The sequence below is a fragment of the Astatotilapia calliptera genome, chromosome 7, assembly GCF_900246225.1.
Source record: "Astatotilapia calliptera chromosome 7, fAstCal1.2, whole genome shotgun sequence".
NCBI lineage: Eukaryota > Metazoa > Chordata > Actinopteri > Cichliformes > Cichlidae > Astatotilapia > Astatotilapia calliptera.
Window position 1 is genome coordinate 9,705,729 of NC_039308.1, and position 22,672 is coordinate 9,728,400.

The 22,672-nt window shown below is 38.1% G+C and overlaps 2 protein-coding genes across 3 annotated transcripts in view; one reads left to right on the plus strand and one right to left on the minus strand.

Annotated features, from left to right (window-relative positions):
• The window catches only part of ranbp10 (RAN binding protein 10), a 42,131-nt gene extending 27,236 nt beyond the window's left edge, over nucleotides 1-14,895 (minus strand). Inside the window, exons 1-2 of the mRNA XM_026172954.1 lie at nucleotides 14,419-14,895; nucleotides 4,495-4,606 (exon numbers count right to left, since the gene is read on the minus strand). Coding sequence (XP_026028739.1) covers nucleotides 4,495-4,606; nucleotides 14,419-14,617 — 311 coding nt within the window. The 5' untranslated portion in view covers nucleotides 14,618-14,895. The remainder of the gene's footprint in view (nucleotides 1-4,494; nucleotides 4,607-14,418) is intronic.
• Nucleotides 14,896-15,136: 241 nt separating this feature from the next.
• On the plus strand, nucleotides 15,137-19,866 carry tsnaxip1 (translin-associated factor X interacting protein 1). Of its 2 annotated transcripts, none has more exons than XM_026172956.1 (10): nucleotides 15,137-15,469; nucleotides 15,628-15,709; nucleotides 15,895-16,032; nucleotides 16,132-16,225; nucleotides 17,129-17,325; nucleotides 17,632-17,773; nucleotides 18,588-18,751; nucleotides 18,838-18,951; nucleotides 19,230-19,339; nucleotides 19,656-19,866. In XM_026172956.1, the coding sequence occupies exons 1-10, from the start codon at nucleotides 15,414-15,416 to the stop codon at nucleotides 19,753-19,755; spliced, it is 1,197 nt and encodes a 398-aa protein (XP_026028741.1). In that variant the 5' UTR covers nucleotides 15,137-15,413; the 3' UTR covers nucleotides 19,756-19,866. The 2 variants fall into 2 exon arrangements, with proteins under 2 accessions (XP_026028741.1, XP_026028740.1); XM_026172955.1 differs by having other exon boundaries at nucleotides 15,140-15,469; nucleotides 15,601-15,709.
• The last annotated feature ends 2,806 nt before the right edge of the window (nucleotides 19,867-22,672 follow it).

Consider the following 22,672-nt stretch of genomic DNA (forward strand, 5'->3'; position numbering starts at 1 on the left):
AGAAATCGCAAGTTAACAGCACCTTAGATTAGAGCCCAGATAATTTCCACACAGAGTTCGAGTAGCAGACTCATCTCTACATCAACTGTTCAGAGGAGACTGTACAAATCAGATCTTTGTGCTCTGATAGTTTGGGATGAGATGGAGTGAAGGCAAAGGGGTCAATAAATACTCAGCATCTCTGGGAACTCCTTCAAGACTGTTGGAAAACCATTTCAGCTGACTACCTTATGAAGCTCATCAACAAAATGCCAAGAGTGTGCAAAACAGCAATCAAAGCAAAGGATCGCTACTTAGAAGACTCTACAATATCAAACATGCTTTGAGTTATTTCACATTGAGTTGTTGTTGTTTTTTTGTTTACTACATTATAATGCCTTCAGTGAGAATCTACAATGTAAATAGTAGAGCTGGGCGATATATCGAGTTTTTAAAACATATCGATATAATTTTATACGAGATATAAGATGTGACAATATCCTTTATATCGATATAGTCTATGTTACGTTATAATTATAGTTGTGGAGCCGCAAGTTTGCCTGTCTTTCGTCCACTTTTGTCTCTACGCAACGTTACTCCGCCTCGCCTTCACTGAAGACAACTCCCCCTCCTCCCCCATCGCTTCACGTGCAGGCAGCGACAACATGGACATGGCAAATCTCCGTTAACGAGTTACTGCGCATCGCCCTATGCGTGGGGCTGGACGGCGTCAACGTGCTAACGAGCTAACCGCGCTAACCCTAAAATCCTTTCATTCTCTCAAAAGTTGATAGCGCGCCTTATGTATGAATTCTGGTTGTGCTTGATGGCCGCGAACCGATTTTATGTGGTACACGGCGCTCAGCAATCTGTCAAAAAAATGTTTGAGTACGACTTTGGTAAGCTACGGAGCTGCACCGCTTGATAGATTGTCGGCGCATTACGGCTACCGAGGAGCTTCGCGGAGTGATACGTACTGTGCTTCAACGTAATATTACCGTATTGTGTGTGTATAAGGACCATAAATGGCACCTGTAAGAGACGTGGTTATGAAGTGGATTTCAAACTCCAGGCTATCAGTCACACAGTAAAACTCGGGAACAGAGCAGCTGTGAAATCTGTCTGTCTTTGTTATTACGCTCAGCGTCTTTTAGTTTACATTTTGACTGCACAATTGTGAGCTCTTTGTTTAGCACAAAAACAAAATTGTTTTCTTTTATTTATGGAGCATTATTATTTAATAAATGCTCATAATTTAATTTTGAGTAATTTTTCATGTACATCTGTGCTGTATGTTAATAAAAGTGCCTGTGTGACATCTGGGACACAGCTTTGACTAAGAACTCTCTTTTTGTTCTTATTTTATGGCTTAAAAAAAAAAATCGAGATATATATCTTATATCGCCATCCAGCTAAAAAATATCGAGATATGAATTTTGGGTCATATCGCCCAGCCCTAGTAAATAGTCATAAAAATAAAGAAAAAACATGAAATGCAACAGGCTAAAGAGTCACTGTAACACCAAATTCTCTGACTTTTCATGGTGAATTGCAAAACAAACCACTGAACTCTCTCAGAATATTTTCATTATGTCATTCAATTGGCTAACTGCTACACTAGAGCATTTCAGTAAAAGTGATTTAATTCATCTACATCTACGGCAGTGAATAAAAAGTTGGAATTCTATTTAGTTTCAGTGTAAGCAGCTTGAAGCAACCCAAAGCTACAGATCCACAGCTTAGTTCTGCTACACATGACGCCACCTCATTCAAACTGACGGATTAAAGAGCATTGAAGTCCATGTGATTTCTGCTTAAACCAGTTTGGATTGATTTAAAAAGTTGTAAACAAAAACTTTGATCCAGTTGATGAGTCAAATCATCGACTTATAGGCTGCAGCCCAACAAAACTGTAGAGATACACCAATCAACTGCCCAGGGACTGGAATTGACTCATATCAGTGATCAGGAGGTGACCCTCTGATTTCTCAAGACAAATAGTCATGCACACTTACAGCCACATGCTAACATATTGTTAGCATGAAGGCTCTTTACTGTCAATGAAGACACAAAATCTGCCAAAGTAGAGTCCGTAGGGTACCAGTGTGGAAAACAACAACAACAAAACAAGCTAAAGCTATCCACATCTTAGCAGTCAAAGGGTCAAGGTACTAAAATTATTAAAGTGAGTGAAAAAGGTAAAAGAGCCAGTATCCTGTTATCTGGTAAAATAAGCAGCAACTCATTTTCAGTTAATTATCTGATCCCCTTTCCAGTGTTAGAGCACTTTATATTTCAAAGTTGCCTCAGTGAGAGAAGATAATGTAACTTATTACACTTACTGCATGGAAAGTTCAATAATTTCTTTTATTCTGGAAATCGCATTGAAGAAAAGTTTGTATATGCTGTCAGTTCTCACAAAGAAAACTAGAATCATAAAAATGAGTATTTTCAGATTACACTAATACGAATCTGGACTTGGAGAAGAAAATTACAATCAAGATATCTCTACGAAATTTTAATGAATTCAAATTCTTGAATTTATGGCTTTTTCTCAGTACTGTCTGAGACCCGAGATGTGAGCTTATTTTTAAGTTTCAAAACGACTTATTAGCTTATGGGTGTAACTTGAAATGTATACACAGAGTACATGTTATTCCCGTGGCATTCCACGACACATCATGCAGCTTCTAGCTGCCTAAAAATGAAAGCCATACAAACATATTTTGCATCACTTCTTTTGTATGCCTAGCTGTTTAACTGGAAATAGGGAATGTTTACTGTGCAATTTGAATTTTTTAAATGGAGAGGTATTTCAGCTCCAATCAAGTCACAAAAGAGAATCTGAAAGCCAGACATTTAACCACATGGCAAAATAATTGCAGAGACTAACCTAACACTTACTCATCAGCAACCTCAGCAATCACTGAATTAGCTGAAAGGCAATGACTCTCTTTTGTGCGGTATGGCCTCATTTGACAATAAAGATCTTTGCATATTCATTTACATATGGAGTTCATCTTTGACTGTTTTATAATGTAGAAGTAAATTTGCCATTCAGGTCCTTCCAAAGAGTCCTGTAATAACAGAACTAAACTGGAGGAACTTTCTTGCTGTTAAATTCCATGTGGCAACTTTTTCAGCAACAGTGCACAACGTTACCTATTCTAGCTGCCAAAATGAAGCAAACAATTCCAGACCCAGTTTATCTAGGAGGATACGCTTGGTGAAATAGACTTCTCTTAGTACTTTTAAAAAAAATGTATCAATTTGAAACTGTGTGTGTGTGTGTTCCTGTCTAGCTATCTTTGTGAGGACCGAAATCTGCATTCTACTATACTTGTGAGAACCAACAGTCACTTGTGAGGACACACTCACCGGTCCTCACAAGTTTGAAGGCCTTTTTGAGGCTCAAAATGTGGTTTTAGTGTCAGGGTTACAATTAGGTTATGGTTAGGGTAAGGGTTAGGCATTCATTTTTAATGGTTAGGGTAAGGTGCTAGGGAAACCATTATGTCAATGAAGGTCCTCACTAAGATAGCTGAACAGGCTTGTGTGTGTGTGTGTGTGTGTGTGTGTGTGTGTGTGTGTGTGTGTGTGTGTGTGTGTGTGTGTGTGTGTGTGTGTGTGTGTGTGTGTGTGTGTGTGTGCGTTCTGATTAAATAATCAATTCCCACAGGGCCATGATGAAGAGGCAGTCTGGGCTCAAAACGTTCCATATTTCCTAATTCTGGAAATGACACCCAATTATTGTAATTCTAGGGCAACTAAGAAGAATATCTTGACTATAAGCATACAGATCTACAATTTTCAGGTGTAGTCCCTCACATTAGATGACAGTGATGATTACTAAAACTGTACTTTTAAGGCTGGCTACCATTTTCACTGGTACAGCAGATGAACAAAAACACCCCAAAATTTTCCACTGATGTAACTCTCTCTGTCGTGACAAAGGATTTGGACAGTAATACGATAATTGATATAAAGACTGCTGTTTTGATACAGACTCAAGGTGGAAAAAACTTTGCACAACCAAGTTAACAGGTGTAAATGCAAAAAACTGACAAAAAGGAACAAAGACATTGTTACCGACAAATTTTGCACCAGTGCTACAAATGATTGTCATAAAAAATACTATTTTTATAACCATCAAATTAAATGTTTAAATGTTAATTAAAAATCGAATTCATGTAATTTATTTCAAGTTATTAAAGTTGGCTATTTTTTTCTTTAAAATGAAACAATAAGAGGCAGGGTTTTACATATACACACATATATAAAACCCTACTCCTCTGATAATATCCTCAGAAAACAGCCAGTGCAGTGACTCATGGACCTAAGCTTCAAAGTCAGAATATAATAAAAACTAACAGGAAATACACAAAGTTACTGCAATTTTATTTTTGCGTGGGCACACTGAACATGTTATGAATGACCCGAGGGGGGGCGCTAAGTCAGGTTACCATGGTAACATAGGGCACCAACTCTAAGGTTTTAAAAGTTGCATCTGCTTACCCATCTCGACCTTTGCTGACAATCTTGACTTCAAAGTAGTAGATCCCACAGGCAGCAGGGATTGGGTGTGTGGCTCGCACTGATGCTGCATCTTTGTGGTTCTTTCCATGACCTGATAAAAGAGAAATACAAGGTGTACATGAAGAACATGGTAGCCTAATACAAAAGGACTTTAAAAACAAAGAAACACTGGGCTTGCATTTGACTCCTGATTGTCTACCAAAGTCTCATGATATGGCACTGACCTGGATTCTTAGTATTTACATAGTTTAATTAGTCATAAATTTGCTATCTGGTCAAAAGAAAAAAAAACACATAAAAAGTAGAACCTGACATTTAGAGACAAACACACTGACAAATAAACTTAACTTAGACTAGATGTTAAACTTAACATATAGTCTAGTAACTAGTAGTGCAAATGACGTTTTCAAATGTAGATAAATAACTAGGTAGAAGTGTACAAAAGGCCACCCCCAAACACCAGGTATCCATGGACATTGCCCATGGACTAAATTGCCTTTAAAAAGACACTGGTTTACATCTACATTTGGTTGAAACGTGGCCTGTTAAAAGTTGACCAAATTATGTTTATTTTTGTGACCAAATCAGTAGATTGTCCGAGGCACTGTGGAAGTAGAGCGCCCTTTATAACTTTTAAACCTTTTAAAGGATTTAGATGTAAAAGGATGTCTTTTTGTAAATGTCTTTTGAACAGCCTCAGAAGCTGACTTTTCACCTTCAACTTTTTAACCTAATCTCAGCATTCTTCAGACATCAAAGCTTTCTTCAATGTCTTTTCAACGTCTTTTTATTAAGGGGTTTTTTTCTGTGGAAGGAGGACTGGATAATGCATAGGCACATCTCTATAAATATGACAAAAAAAAAAAGAATGTGTATGCGCATATCTGCCTTAGTGTATACACACAGTTTTGGTTGGTAATATAAACAGAGCTTTCTGCATCTGGCCCCAGGTCTTTTGCAATAATGTGCTCTGAACAGACAAAAGATAGAGTGGTGTGGCCAGAGTAACGGCAGACATGTTTGATGAAGACCAAAGGCAGCTTTTCAGAAGAAGCTCATCTAATCTGAATATGGCAACAGAAACAGCTGTAGGTTTGATAACTAACCTAACTGCCATCAGTTTTCTTATTTATTCCCCCTACATTTCCACAAGGCTGTGTTGGGCTTGCACCACAAGGCTGAGTGATCAGTGAGGCTCAGATTAGGCTCAGATACGCGTGGATTTCTCAAATAACATTCATCTTTTTGTTAAGGTGACTTTTCTATGAATAGGTTATACAGGACATTGATTTAACACAGTCTGGTAAAGATGTAGACAATGAGGTCACAGGGCTCATGTATTTTGTCTGGACCAATTAGATTTGAGCACAACACATATTACTGTCTGTCATTCTATATTCAGATGGCTGCTTATGCAATCCCTCGGGTCATGAGAGAGAGAGACTAATATGTTCAGTACTGTTGTATAACTGCAATCTAGCCTCTACAGTAAGCATGTGCATCTCTTTCTGTTACATGTAATCGCACCATTGACTGAGCTCACCTGTCACCACACATAACAAGTCACTGAGAGCTCTGTGTGTGCATGAAATGTAGACATGCTGTAACCTTAAACGAAGCAGCTGGCTGTCAGCAGACACCTTGAGGCTGTTGCTGTTTGTTGTGTGTGAGGGGGACTTAAGTGTGGTCACTAAAATAAAGTTATACATACTATAGAGTAGAACAGGAAGTTAGAAATATACTGGCTCGATGTGTTTTCATTTTTTCAAAAAATACTCTGTAAAATACTCTTAGTATAGCATCACTTGTATAGGTTTACAGTAACAACACCTCTTTAACTGTGATCCTAACTCTTTTAATGATATTTGTTTTATATTTTTTTTAATAAGGGTGCGACTATGACACTATTAAAAGATCACAGTGCCATAATTAATAATGAACTAAAGCATGTTAGAGTCTGAATTACATTAACACTATATAAAATATCCACATATGCTAGCCCATTAGTGTTTTTTAGGAAGCACAGAGTGACAGGACATTCGCTAACACTCATTTTTGCATCTTTTTTGACCCACAAATCCACTATGCATGTTCTATCATGTTTACACATGTGACTGGCGTGCCTGTGCGTGTCTGTGTGTGTTTGTGTGTGTGTCAGCCAGTAGTCTAATTTTAGACCTCAGTAGGCCAGCAGGTCTCTTTGGGACTACATAAATGGGTATGTGAGATGGTTACTACCGTTAACCAAAATGTCTGGTTTATAATTCTGCATTCATGCTGATTCATGCTGATTAGGCCGTTGTGGTTTTTTATTTGTATTAGATAAGAAACTTAGAGTGTAACAGTGTTGTAAAGTTTGAATGAAAGGCCATGTGATTTAATATTAAAGCCCTGGCAGTATTAGACATTTCTGCTCTTGTGCGACTTTAAACCTTTCCACAAGAGTTCAAGGAGCAACTGTTAATGTCCTGTTCCTCTTCACCCACAGCACTGTGTGGCCTTAATTGCTTACTAGAATATCAGCAGTCTGCCTCCAGGGTGTATTTTTGACCACTAGCAGAGGCAAAGTGCAAAATCTATCTGTTCAATAATAGCAAGCACAACAAAGACCAAAGCAACACGTTGCTAAATGCCTCACAGTGTCAAAAGAAGCAGAGTCCATATCACTATGTCAACATCATAATAACATTTGAGGATTTATTTATAGTATGAGGAAGTACAAAAATTCTTATATGACTTCATGAGGGAATTAATGCCATTTATATTAGACCCTAGCTGACAACACCGCCACCATATACTCAGTTATGATACTACTAAGCTACAGACCTTGCTAGGTATTAAAAACATGAATTCAGAGCTGCTTTCCTGTTCAGACTCTTTGATTACATCTTTTATTTAACTTACTAAAAAATAACTAAATTTTTTTGGACTGGTATAGACTAATACATTGGTTATCAAATGTGTCTAAACTAAGAAAATACTTCAGTCAAAACAAAAGTGAATATAACACTTTGGGCATGTGGCCATACAGCACAAGGCTACATATTACTTGTTTGTGTGCAGAGATACACCTGGAACTTGTGCTAAAAGGTTTGTATCTTCTGTTTTGGTCTCCCTGAGGCAGATTATGCTACACAGCAGCACTTCATCACTGTGGCCTCTAAGAGATATGATGGCCTAGTTAATAATAAATGGAAATCTGGAAATGGTATTTTTCCAAGTCAGTGATATTAAGGATTTTTAAGTTACTTTATTTCCCATCTGATGGGAATGCTGATAAAATCTCATACAGTTAAAGTTAAATAAAATCTCAAATTAAAGATGCTATAACCTGTTTGTCTTAAGTTAGCAATATACTACAAATATACTATGAGATAACAACATTGTTACCATTCTACTGACAATACATGAATGCAGCACAAAGGTTAGGGCCACGTGACCTTTGAAAACATTAATCTCTGAACTTTAATTATGTGTCTTCTGCCTAGATAAGAGCTGAGGCAGAGGTATGTTCTCATTGCGATTTATCTACCTTTCTGTCAGCGGGATTATGCAGGTCAAAGTTAACAAAACTTGGTGGAGAAGCTGAGCATGAGCAGAGAAGGAAACTAACTAAATTTTAGCCTGTATCTAGATCACGTCCTTCCTAGTGTGCTGCAGGAATGAGTCTTAAAAATTCATAAATGAGACAGGATTTTTCATTTCTGGTTCCATTTTCTGGATCAGATTTTTGTTTAGATGCTGCAAATATGATAACGAGATGCTTTAAATATTTTCACATTTTTTTCTTAAAACACAGAAGTAAACTGAAGGTATTACATGAACATGTGTTAGCACATAAATGGCTAAATAAGGCTAGAGACTTCAGGGAAATTCAGCACCAACTGATCACGCTAAAAACACGTTCTTAGTAGTGTTTATATGAACGTCATGCAATTGATGTGTAGTTTGTTTATAGCCTAACAATTGAGTTCTGTATCTCACAATTGTATTTATGATAAAGAAATTTTTAAAAAAGTAGCATGACTGTGGTATTCCAGTCATATAAAGCTCCAAAGTAAGGCCAGAACAGGCAGTTATGACTCTACAGAAAAACCAAGTACAACCTTGACGGTCCCTAAGAACTAGGAGATCAAGTAGCAGCCAAGTGCTGCTATTCAAATGAACTGGTTTAACTAATCGTTAAGCATGAACATCTTTATGAAAGCAGATGTTTTGGCAGTTTGCTGGTCTGGAGCATTCATTTGTGTTGTACATATTAGAAATTGATATTAGATATTAGAGAATGAACTAAAACAGGAAACAATTCTTTAAGGTATTGTTGTTCTACAAGCTACTGAACCACTGGATTGAACTTACTCAGACTTTTTCAAATCACAATAATTCTAGTTTGAAAGCAACAGGTGTCTAGTTTCAATATAGATGCAACTTCATACTGAAGCATAATGACCAAAAGTATAAAAAAAAATACCACATATCGTGATATATATATACACACTTATTTTCAGTTACCGTATGTCTTATTACACATCTTCTATCCATTTTTAACCAAGTTTAGATGGTGACTAAATGACATTTCCTTTACTCACTTTACTTTTGTTACAGTTAGAGAATTTACACCTTTCTTTCTTAGGCAATAAACCAAAACTAAACAATATTAGAGTTTAAATTGGTTTGTGGCACAATTTCTAGCACACACTGACAAAGCAGATTTACCATAAATGTGTTTGGCTTCCTGGCTGGTAGCAGCCGGCATTCCGAGATCTTCAATGAAATATACATCAACGAGTAAAAGGAGGCAACAAGCCAGCTATTCAACCTGCTAAACCTCCTGAGCCAGAGCCAACTCCAACTCTGTCATACATAGAGTTTGGGCAGCATAGCTGTCCCAATTTTCATGGTGCATTTGGAAATTTCAAAAAAATTATGATGGCACTCATTTTGGACCACTTCGGCCAATTCCAATTACCATGACTTCATCGTGATGGCAACAAAAGTTAGCATAATATAGGTTCTGAAACATGTAACATAATGATGCTTGGCAGGCTATTATGCTCATTTTATAACTAAACAGTGCTGTAAATATTTACATGTCACCTGTCGTAAGAAGACAATTGAAAATTTTCAACCTCTGAGTTGAATCAGAAAATCAGCATTAGCGAAAGTTAAATCAAAATGTAAAAAACAAACCATTAGGTCTTTCTGAAAATACCAACAAATTTGTCTTTAAAAGTGTCAGTTCAAAATATGTCAAAAGTATTTAAATACCTGAGTATGCAGATCAAATACAATATAAACCAAATATATAAACCAAACAATATAAAACCTTTAGTAGACCCTTTAGTAGACTCACTGCACAAATGTACAGTGCAATAACAAATAACCTCTGAAAATGACGGCGAAGTGTATCCTTAATGAACTCTTATCTAAGATTTCTACCTTCTGTATCTTCCAGTAACTTTCCTTGTGATTTTCCACTAAAATTGCACTGTGTTTAATAGACTTTGCTAGTTCAAGTTGTCCTGTAGGAGCAGCTCTTCGGACAATTATGAGCAATTAGGTCCTTGTACAGTGGACTCAGGGCCTTTGTCTAGTAAAGTATGCAGGGTGTATGCCTCCACAAAAATCTGCACAAATCCACCTATGCAGACAACCAAACTATAAACAGTAATGTCATCTTAGGCTTTTGAGGCTCTGGATAACACCAGGGTGGTGAGGAGTGACTATGGAATAAGCTCAAGGAAGAATGCCCATATGGAAAAGATGTATATAAATCTTATAAGGTTTGCATCTGTCTTATGTGAAACTTGTATGAAAAGCATACAAGAGTGAAACCAGACATAAGATCCCTTGAAAAATTGTATAAATGAAACTTGTACGTTTTGGATACTTACTAAAACAATATATGAAAGTAATGAGAAAGTGTCCACTTTCATGAGTAAATCATATAAGCCTTATATGATTCACTATATGAAGTAGGCCACATCTTATGCAAGTCTTTTATAAGTTCTTTCTATTTCTTTTCCATATGGGTGTAGTTGCCACACACCTGTTCGTGTACAATAGTTTGAAAAAGTTATTGCCCTCTAAACCTAATAACACTTAGCAGCAAAAACTGCAATCAAGTGTTTGCAATAATGGCCAAGGAGTCTTTTACAGCACTGTGGAGGAATTTTGGCCCACTCATCTTTGCAGAATTGTCTTAATTCAGCCACATTGGAGGGTTTCCCATGATAAACCGCCTTTTTAAGATCATGCCACAACATCTCAATCAGATTCAGGTCAGGACTTTGACTAGGCCACTCCAAAGCCTTCATTTTGTTTTTCTTAAGCCATTTAGAGGTGGACTTGGAGTGTTTTGGATCACTGACCTCTTCCAAAACCCAAGTGTGCTTCAGGTTGAGGTCACACAGATGGCCAGATATTCTCTTTCAGGATGTTTTGGCAGACAACAGAATTCATGGTTCAGTTTACCACGGTAAGTCTTCCAGGTCCTGAGGCAGCAAAACAGCTCCAGACCATCACACTACCACCACCCTGTTTTACTGGTGGTATGATGTTCCTTTTCAGAAATGCTGTTACTTTTACACTAGATGCAATGGGACACACAACTTCCAAAAAGTTTAAGTTTTTTCTCATCAGTCCACAAATTTTCCTAAATGTCTTGGGGATCTTCAAAATGTTTTCTGGCTAAACTGAGACGAGCCTTTTTGTTCCTTTTGCTCAGCAGTGGTTTTCATCTTGGAACCCCGCCATGCAGACCATGTTTGCCCAGTCACTTTCCTTAATGTGGAGTCGTGAACGCTGACCTTAACTGAGGCAAGTGAGGCCTGCAGTTCTTTGCATGTTGTTCTGGGTTCTTTTGTGACCTCTTGAATAAGTCGATCTTGCACTCTTGGGGTAATTTTGGTCGGCTGGCCACTCCTGCGAAGGTTCACCACGGTTTCATGTTTTCACCATTTTTGGATAATGGCTCTCACTGTGGTACGTTGGACATCTAAAGCTTTAGAAATGGGTTTATAGCCTTTTCCAGACTGATAGATCTTAATTACTTTGTTTCTCATTTGTTCCTGAATTTCCTTGGATCGTGGCATGATGTCTGGCCTTTGAGGATATTTTGGTCTACTCCACTTTGTCAGGCAGGTCCCATTTAAGTGATTTCTTGATTGAAAATGGGTGTGGCAGTAATCAGGCTTGGGTGTGGCTAGAGGAACTGAACTTAGCTTACCAAAGATGTGATACACCACAGTTCATTTATGTAATAATGGGGAGGTACGCTGGGGTCTAAGTGACGTAAATGTCATTATCATCTGATTTCAAAGACGTATAACAGCAATTACTACTCCAGCTTTTGGTGTCTGTACACAACAGAGAATGACTGAGGCCTTAGTTGCGACTATTCCGCAGCAGCATCTAGTGCAGCCTGTAGGTTTCTCTATTTGTGCACTTTAATTTCAACATGGCTCAAACAAATGGATTGCAGTTTGAAATAAATGAAACCCTAATAAAAATCATGATCCTATTTAGATAAATGCTTTCCTTTTGCTCAACTAAATTTCGTAAAGTATGTGAATTTGAAATCCCGTACTATTCCTTTAGTTCCACGTCAGTCTTGTTATGGTTATTCACAGTATATATTAAAGCGCTTCTCTCAAAGGTCAAAGAAATGATTAGTTGACTTTTTTGAAACTATTTGCTTGCGAAAAGTTTTGCTCAGTTAAAAGTTTGCTTGGTACACTGACATTGTGATTACTGTAAGTCATAAAACATAAATCTACAGCAAAACAATTAGTATTCCAACAAAATCCTTAGTCAACAGCTTGGTCTTTCATCAGGGTGCAGCTGAATTTATTATGTGTGTAAAAGTGCAAAGAAAACGCTATAGGGTGTGTTACAGAACATTAGATTTATTCCTACTATGTATTCCTACTATGCAACTGTAACCCTCTCTTTATTTCTAAGTTAATGATAAAATTATCTTTGCATCTGCAGAGGTGTAAAAATTAACACCATTTGCTGCATTTATTGGTACAAAGTCATTAAGTTTGTTTAAGTATCTATCTTGCTGCTGAGGCTGCGAGGATTAATCTCTGTCAGTGCGCAGCAGGACTAGGTAGACACTGCATGGCCTTGAACAGAGAAAATTGGCACGCTGGTCAAAATAGCATCCAAACCACAAGGGTGAGGGAACAGAGCAGGAACAACCAGGAGCAGAAAAAAATATCTCACACACTCCAGAACAAACCTATTTATATGTCATGCCTTAACAATAGTGCAGTGTCACTGAATCTGTGCACCTTTCATAAACATAATGACTCAATGTCCAACATAACCTCAACAAGAACCCCCCCCCCCTCATCCTCAGCAATACACCACTTTGAGCCAGTGCCAGAGCTGTTAGGTAATTCTAGACTAGAATACAATTATCTTAACAGCACTGATTATAGCAAAAGGTAAATCAACATTCTCAACATAACAGATAAACTGAATGGAAGCTCATATTCAACTGCTCATCAGCAGGGACCTGATCAATTATGCATTAAATGATCTGCGGTTGTATCTGGCATTAGGCCCGAGTCTACAAATAAGAGGCCCTCCCTGCTATTTCCAAACTGTAGGACCACCACTCCATCAACCTCACAAAATGGATTACACAACCTTAATTTTGAATTACACATCTTGCCTGTATCCTCTCACCTTCTACACGGGGCCCAAAGGAGCCTATCAATTGGGATTTTTCACAGTGTGTGATTAAAGTCTTGTAGTGTTTTCCTGTTTTGGTGTGTGTGTGTGTGTGTGTGTGTGGGGGGGGGGGGGGGGGGTTTGTCTGAACAGCACAGAAGCCGTCACACGGATGTCACCTTGTTTTGATATAGGTGGTTGCTAAATTGAGACGGCTAAAAGCCCTGCTGTCAGCTTTTATCCATCTGAATGAAAGACTGACTGAACCGTCTGGTTGCTGTTAACGTTAAAATGCCAGAGCCCGTCGATACTCCGGATTTATTACCAGAACGGTGCATTTTGGCCTAATGTAATGCGCAGAGGCCTTCCTCTCACGGCAGCACCTCTGTTGCCTGCTAGAAACTGGACCTGAAACTGTTGTTAGGCTCGGGGCACGCAGATCTGAATGGAGGTGGACGGGAAAATGATTGGAAAAGACTTCTAGAACACTGCTCTGAAATCACATGAGAAACACAAAACAATGCCATTTTATCCTGTTTGCTATAGCACTGTACAGCGTTAATATTTCAACTGATACTGCACTGGAAAACAACAAGTTCTGTTGGTGTCCACCTCGGAACCTACTGTCCTCAATTCAATATTAGGAACAGCTAAGTTGGCTAACGTTAGCTAGTTAGCCACAAGGCTAAGTAATGTGTTTGGTTAACAGCTTTCTGTTAGCAAGCTCCCGTAAGTTAGACAGGGGTTTGCCAATAAACTATGCGTCGTTACTGCTACCAGTGTCCCCTTCCAGTACAAAGCGAGGAGAACGTCAGATGCAGTGAGTTTACTCCAAAGCAGTAACGTCATAAACAGTAAATAAACAAAGAAGAGCCATGATATTGAAGATTTCAGTGTGACGGTAATGAGACCGATGGCCAGGGTTAGCGAGTTCACTGTCACCCATCTGGGCATTCCTCTGCTCATTCGTGAAACAAAGCAAGGTTACAGGACAGGAGAGGCAGCTCAGACTAGATTTACCAGGACTGCACACGCACATACACAGTCAACATAATCGCATACTGAGTGTGTATGTGTGTGTGTGTGTGTGAGAGAGAGAGAGAGAGAGAGAGAGAGAGAGAGAGAGAGAGAGACCCCCCCCTTCGGCAACAACACAGACAGATTTGAACTGCTGTTTTGACTACACACTTAGGCCCATCAGTGATGAGGCAGGTCTCTAACCTTTGTAATGGACCCGTAGGTTGTTCTGTGACAGCCCAATGTAGCTGTATTTATCCTTGGGGCTCCAGGATCGGGGTAAAGGGGTCTCTTCCTCGTTTACAGCCGGGTAAAGCCGCTTCAGCCTCTCGTTAAGCTCGTGCTCCTGGTAATTAAAAGCAGGATCTCCCAGCGGCAGGCTTCCCACTCCGAGCTCTGTCATTTTTTTTGGCCTCCTGTTTTTGTATCTTATTGTTCGTTTCTTTCTATCCAAAGCCCAGTGTCAGTCCGCTGGAGCTGTAGGCTGAGAGTGAGAGGGACTGAGGGGAGAAAATAGCAGCGGTGTGACATCCCCGGATAAGCAGCAGAATGTACTGTAGGCTGAAATAGTGTCGTATGGGTACTGTAGTTCAGCTGCACGCTCGCTTTTATGCTAATGTCACTAGAAATGACTACAGAGTTCCACTACTGTTAGACGGGTTTAGGGCCTTCCAGTGAGATAGGGGCTAGGAAATGTAGTTTTCGTCTGTTAAACTTACACACGTTTTCAGAACGTTATATAATTTAAATTTGAACTTTACATGGTAAAACTTGTATTTATTTGTAAGTTAAAGGGTATTTTTACAGTATTAATAGCAGTGTTATTTCCTCGGCGAAATATGTGCCTGTTCATAAAAACACTGTGTTGTTTACTAAGTTTTATTATATTGTAATTAATATAGCAGATATGTGAAATAGCCTTTATAAAACACGTTACCATATATTAGTTATTATATATCAAAGTTAATGATTGAGTTGAGCAGATAAAATCATTGCCATTTTGAAAATTAGTTAGGCGCACACCGGGCAACTACGTGGGGTCTTGTTGCGTAGTCAGTCGTCGTTACCATGGAAACCCTGCTTCAAATGTTGTGCTGTGCGACGCTAAAGCCGATCTCATTGAGTTAAACTGACGAAATACAACAGTTTCAAACGGGCTAAGTGTTTGTTATTGTCTACCCCTTATATCAAAGCTATAAATGTCACCAAACAAAGATATAAAATTTCCACCTCTAACACCGTCACAAAAAACAAGGCAAGTGATGAAATGACTTCCATTTACACCAAAAATCATGCTACGTTTGTTTTTATGTATAAATACATTTGTATTTCAAAGCTTATTTAAAGTACGTTTAAGGCAGACTGACTTTGTTGTTTGCATATTAGACTTACATATGAATACAATCTACAAAGTTACACAGCCCAGACATCAGAGGAAGGACATGAAGAGGAAAGTGCTGGTGGTGTATCTGTCCAACCATGTGCAACGAGAAAGGTACGTAAATCAGGTAACATTACACAAACAGCAATCTGACTTTGTCCTGCCAACATCTAAAGTCTTTTAATTGGTATAAAGATCATCTAAGAACTTCATGGCATCTTTATAAACTTTATCTTTCAGTGTCACAGGAAAGTTCCTTTCACAGTACTGTGTGTGCTTTTGTGTGACCAATCATGTAGTGCTGGACAGGAGGCAGTTACTTTTATGCAGGCCCAAACAGAAAGCCACAACTTCTGATGCAGCTGGAGAACTATGTGAGCAAGGAGCTTCATACTATCGACCCACATGAGCCAAAATTTCAGGAGCTGAAACTTCAGGTGAAATGTTTTTGTTGATTGTATTTATGTTTAGAAGATATATATGTATTTTCTTGCTGCAGTCTAAGTACTTACAATCTTACTCTACTTTGCCTACAGGTCTACCGCAATGCATTTGAATGTTTCATCACTGCCTTCAAAACTTACCAACCCCTTCTGTCTGCCATTAAAAAGGAATATGAAAACACCTTTGGTCAGTGAGAAAGCTAGTCTGATTTGTATAGATTTTATAAAAATGCTATTTAAAAAAACAATTTATAACAGATTTGACAAGGTTTTGAAGCAGATTAGAAATGGCGTCCCACAACGTTTTTGGGAAAAACAGAAAAATAAAACCTTTGGGTATAGAATTAAATAAATTAAAGTTTTATATTTACAATACATAAATATCAATATTCTCTCACATCTAAGTGGTAAATGTCTTACATCAAACTAAATTTATTGGTTCAAATGAACATGCAAAGAGAGGGTGTATAATAGTAACAACAATGTAGATATCTCTTTAGAGACAGAAAAATATAATTTGATTAGCCCTTTCTTGCAGTCATAATACACAGCAACCAGCGTGGTTCCATCCAGCCTTGCAAAGTAAGGCAATATATTTCTTTGTAAAAAAAAATGTATTATTTTGAATTAATTTCTCAAAACTTTGTGACTTTAATATTCAGTAACTATATTAATAATTTTGAGTCTTCTCCAGGTACTATTCTGTCTCTTTGCCATTCACTTTTGAGTGTTTTCTTCTAAATCATCCTATACATAGTCATACACTTTTCTTTGTTGTTTGTTAAGGATTCAACTCAGCATTTGTGAGAGCAAATCTGGGTTAAGAAGTTAATAAAATTAGTGGAAAGGATTCCACTAGATTCCAATAGCCTTCTAAAAGGTCCTAGCAGTTTGTGTAGGCAGTAAAATGATAAGTTCTATTGTAGCATAGAAAGAGTTGGTTTCAACATGTTATTCTCACCTAGTTAAAACTAATTGTCTATTCAGTAAAAAGATGAAGTTTGTAGAGGTTAGCTTTTCTTTGTATAAAGACTTTATATCAGGGAGTTGATTATTTGTTGTAATGCATGCATTGTATACATCTTTTCAGTTCATCAGGGAGAACAAATCAAAAAGCTGGAACCACTGCAGTCCCATCTGAGGCTGGTGACAGAGGAATGTGACAGAAAGATTCAAGCTCGCTGGGCAGAGGAGCAGGCTGAGATTGCTGCCTTGAAAATGGAGAAGCAGAAGCTAAAGGAGGAGAGTGAAGCCATGAGAAAGAGAGAGAAGACAGTGCAGGCAGTGGTAAATGGCATACTTTTAATTTTATTTTTGTTTAATTAATCATGTGACTTTTAGTCACTTGGATGAGTGACAAAACGTTTCTCCCACTGAAAACGCTACGTCTAGATGAACAGAATCAACTTTTGGAGATTTATTTATCTGGATGATTGAGAATGCATCAAGACATGTGACTTTTAAGGCCATGAAAGCTTTTATGAAAGCATAAAAGCTTAAGGGCATGAAAGCATACACACAACCCTGCGCATAAAGGAAATGCATCCATCAATTATTGTATCAGTCACCCCATTGCCTGTTGTTCCTCTTAAGGTGGATCATCTGCAGTCAGAACTGTCTGACCAGTATCTGCAGTACCGGGAGGAGCGTGATGCTCGCAGGTTGCTGATTTGGCAGCTCAATGACATGACAAGAAGTAGTGTGAAGGAGCAGCGTTCTGCAGACAAAAGTACAGGTATAACAACATCTATTACATCTTTAACTAGTTAACAGTGAACTGAAAATAACTTAAGGTCCTTTTTTTTTTAAATGTGAATTTAGATGTGATTTCTTCCCAAAATAAACATGTATGGTTTTAAGACAATATAACATATTCTTTATTGGGATTAATTAATTAATTAATTTTATTTTATTTATCAAAGGGATTACTTTCTCACACGCTGACCAAATGATTTGAAGGTTAATATGAGGAGTCACCATAGCAACAATATATGTACGATGGAATTAAAGGAAAAACAATTGATACCCTTTAAGTGATACTGAAAATAATAATTTGTTTAAACGTTGAAACTGTCAGTATCTTTATTGGATGGTATTCCTTAGGAAACATTTCCAGTGACTCACTAGAGACTCTCTGTAACTATAGTAGTAATGGAGAATAACTCTGTAAGTAACTGTGTTAAACTCCATATTTTGCATTTGAAAGTTAAAGTTAAACTCCATAAAAAAGATTATTTTTGAGATTGAAAAAATTGCAGAAGTAGTTTGCAAATTCTGTTCGTTTGAGTTTTATTTCACTACTTTCCAACTTTTTGTATTATTATTATTAAATAATTGATAAAAGATGGTAGCGTGTGATCAGCTTCTGGTGTGGGGCATGCCAGAAAAAGTTTGAAAACCTCTTTGATGGAAAAGGCCCAACATTATCTATATTTGAAAAACCCAAGTACAGTAACCTCTAGAGCTCAGCAAAACATATGTTTTTATGTTTATAAAATATAAATGTCTATAGGGAAGTGTGTCATGCTCTTACATGTGTTTCCATTTAGATTGGAAGGATCCTGTGGAACTGCAGCTCGCTCTAAAGGTGTGTCGAGAAGACCTGAGGAAAGCCCAGGAGAAACTGAACAGAATGAACGCAGAGTACTGGGGTGTTGTGCCCCAGTGTGACTGGGACGCCCTTGAACAGAAACACCAACGGACCGAGCTTCAGGTATCTCATGCTGGATACTATATATAGACTTCATGACTTAACATCTCAACAGTCTTTGGTGACTTTTTTTTCTTTTTATTGTGAAGTTGAAGACACTCCAGGATGACTTTGATCAGTTAAAGAGTGAGTATGACACACTGCTGGAACTCCACAAACGAGGCAGCATGCAGGCCAAGACACACGTCTCAACCTCTGTCCAGGTACTTTACGTATGTAGAACTTGAACAGATTTTCAATTCTATGAATATTCTAATAAATGTAATGTGTGTGTCACTATCTGTCTCTAATCTAATAAATGTCACCTGATAAAGCTGATAAAGAGCCTAAATATGAATAAATTAGGGTCCAGAAGCTCGATACTGCTATTCCAGCAATAGAGACAGCTTGACAAATGTCATCGTAAACTGACAAATATGAAAGTTGGATCAATCTTCTCAGCAAAAGTAACGACCAACATTGCCACCAAAATGTTTTTCAGACTGATGAGAGTGGGTCCCAGCAGCAAAGCCACATTCAGTCCCAGCAACAAGAGGAACCAGTCACCTCTGATGCCCCTGAGAGCAACATGTTCCCTGTCCATGAGTCTAGGTGATAAAAATAGATATACATTGAAACACACACACACACACACACACACACACACACACACACACACACACACACACACACACACACACACACACACACACACACACACACACACACACAGTCAGTTTTATTTATACTGCATAAAGTCATAATTTTGCCTCAAGGGGCTTTAAAATATGTGCAGCATACACTACTGCCTAGCCTTATACCATCAGTTCAGATAAGCCTTGAAGGTTATGAGTAATTTTCTGTCTGGTTCTGTTTTACTTTGTCAAATGAGAGCCATGTGTATATATGTGTGTGTTCATATGTATAGGGAGGCCCAGAGGACAACATATTTTGGAGAGGAAACGGATCCACGTTTGGCCTCATCTCAAGGTGAAGCAGGCAACAGTGGTGATCCCATCTCCTCTTAGAGCCTGCGTTTAGTGGCTGGGGTCTCAAGTTTGAGCCTTGATGTAATTCACAACATGTGATCAAAATTGTGAAGATGCTGAATTAAATATTAAAAATTGTGGCCACTGAGACCACCTGTGAGTTTTCAAGCTTTACCTTCAGTTCCTTGACAATTCAGTGGAAAATGTACCATCAAATCTTAAAACCACTTTCCTAACAGTGAGTGAAATACTCGTATCGTATTTATTCTGTATTACAGAAGCCTGCTTAAAAAAATACATTCATTTACAACATCCAAGTCACCAGCTCTGACGCTTCTTCTCCAGCACACCACAGCAAAGTACATTGTGCTCACTACAACTGGCTGATGGAAAATCCCCATGATTTTACTCTCATTTTGCTCTCTTCATTAGGAAGTAGAGCTTGCTCATCCTCTTTTTGGATACAGCTTCTGTGTTGGTCTTCCAGTTCAACCTGTTGTTGATATGGATGCCTCTGTATTTGTACTCCTCCACCACATCAGCATCCTATCCCAGGATAGACATGGGTCAGTTGTCCTCTTTCCTCTGAAGTTGATCACAGTCGCTCTGGTCTTATTCACATTTGGAAGCAGATGAATCCTCCCAGGCCAGTCCAGTCACCCAGTAGTGCTCTGTGCTCCTCTTCCCACCCACAACTAATACAACCAACAACCTCAGAATTGTCAGAGTATTTCTGTAGATTGCATTGACCACAATTGTACTGAAAGCCTCAGGTGTACAAGGTGAGCACAAATGGAGATGACACAGTTCCCTTTGGAGCTCCTGTACTGTACCGTCCAGTCTCCCAAATTGCAGTTTGTCTACATGTATCAGGTAATCATTAATCCAGGAGATGGTGGACATGTTTGTTAATATTTCTGGTAGCTTCTGTATGCGAACTGCAGAGGGTCACGAGATGTTTTCATGTTGGACAGTACTTATCTCTCGACAATCTTCATTAAATATGATGTAATGGCAAGTGGTCAGTAGGCTTTAAATTCTTAATAGTGTTGAGGTTTTTGGTACAGGAACTAGACAGGATGTTTTCCCTAACACTGATATCATCTCCTGTTTCAAACTTTGGCTGTAAATGTGACTCAGGATCACAGGCAGCTGGCTAGCACAGGTCCTCAGCACCTTGGGGTTGATGTAATCAGGCAGTTTTGTGTAGCCTAATAATGGGAGAATTTAAGTATTTAAACATGTGTTACTTATAGCTTGAGAGTAGATAGCAACACATGTAGTAAACTTAATTTCTTGCAGGACCAAAACAAGGAAAGCGGTGAGGCTCAGTGACGTTGTAGCCCATGCTCTGCAGAAAGAGATAAGTTAATGTGCTGCTAATGGTAATATGTCCACCCCAGATAAGCACCTTTCTCTGCCAGTTTTATATTTCAAATGCTGATAGCATGTTTGAAAATTTCTTTGACTGTTAAAAAATGCTTTGCAACCTAAGGCTCAATAAAAGATTCCCTAATGACCTGATAATTAACTGGGTTATTATATAATCTCAAGGATTTATTCTAAGAAAGTTCACAACCCATATAAGCTGCACTTCATTTGTAAAAATAAGTCAGTAGATAGATAGATAGATAGATAGATAGATAGATAGATAGATAGATAGATAGATAGATAGATAGATAGATAGATAGATAGATGCTAACTATAGAAATTAACTAAAATAGTAGGAAAATACATTTATTTATTTCTGTGTCAGTGGTATTCATCAAGTGTGCATTTAAATGCCTTTTGATTGACTGTACAAATATAAGGAATCCAAGAACTGGCAACTGACAGTAACCCTTTATATTGAATAAAACTCAAACAAATTAGTATATTTTATTTAATTATCGAAACCTATTTTGTGCAATGTAGGTCTGATAAAACCACCCGCTTGGCTGAATGAAACCACCTGCGCTCTCAGACGCAAACGCCGATGTGCAGAGAAAAAATGGAAAAAAGTGTTAGACCTAGATCCACCTCGGTTGTTTTTCAGCAGTTTTTAACCTTTTCTGCATTGAAGGAAGTACTTGATCACTTAAGACAGTCTAATTCCCCACAAGATATTCTTCCTTCTCTCCTCCTTAAAGAAACTCTTCATGTCATTGGGCCTGGTATTTTATTTTAAATACTTCAGTGTCATCAGGTTGTGTACCAGCTGTTTTCAAACATGCTGTTGTGCAACCCATTATTAAGAAGAAAAATCTTGATCCAGATGTGCTTCCTAACTTCAGGCCAATTTCTAAACTGTCTTTTATGTCCAAAATTTTGGAAAAAGTTGTTTTCAAGCAACTTCAGACCTTTTTAGACGCTCATGGCATGTGTGAAGTGTTCCAGTCTGGTTTTAAATCTCGTCACAGTACTGAGACTCTGCTTTTACGAGTTTTTAATGATCTTCTTTTAACTGTAGACTAAGGTTGCTCTGTTGTTTTACTCCTTTTAGATTTGACTGCCGCCTTTGACACAGTTGAACACGTAGTTGGTCTAAAAGGCACGGTTTTATCTTGTTTTAAATCATATTTATCGGAGAGGTCATTTTCTATTAAAATTGGGCAATACTCCTCTTCCTCTGCTCCTATGTGTTGTAGTGTGCCACAGGGGTCTGTTTTGGGCCCGACTCTGTTCTCCTTTTTCAATGTGCCTTTGGGATCTATTTTTTAGGAAATACAACATTCCCTTTCCTTTGTTATGCTGATGACATCCAAATTTACTTCCCCTTGAAACTGGATGTCTCTGTCCCACTGCAGCCTTTGCTTAACTGTTTACATGATGTTAAAGACTGGTTAACACAGAATTTTCTTACACTAAATGAAAATAAGACTGAAGTTATGGTTTTTGGAACTCATGCCCCTTTGAACAAGTTAACTGATACCCTTGGTCCTCTTGCTTCTCATCTTTCTCACACTGTAAGGAATCT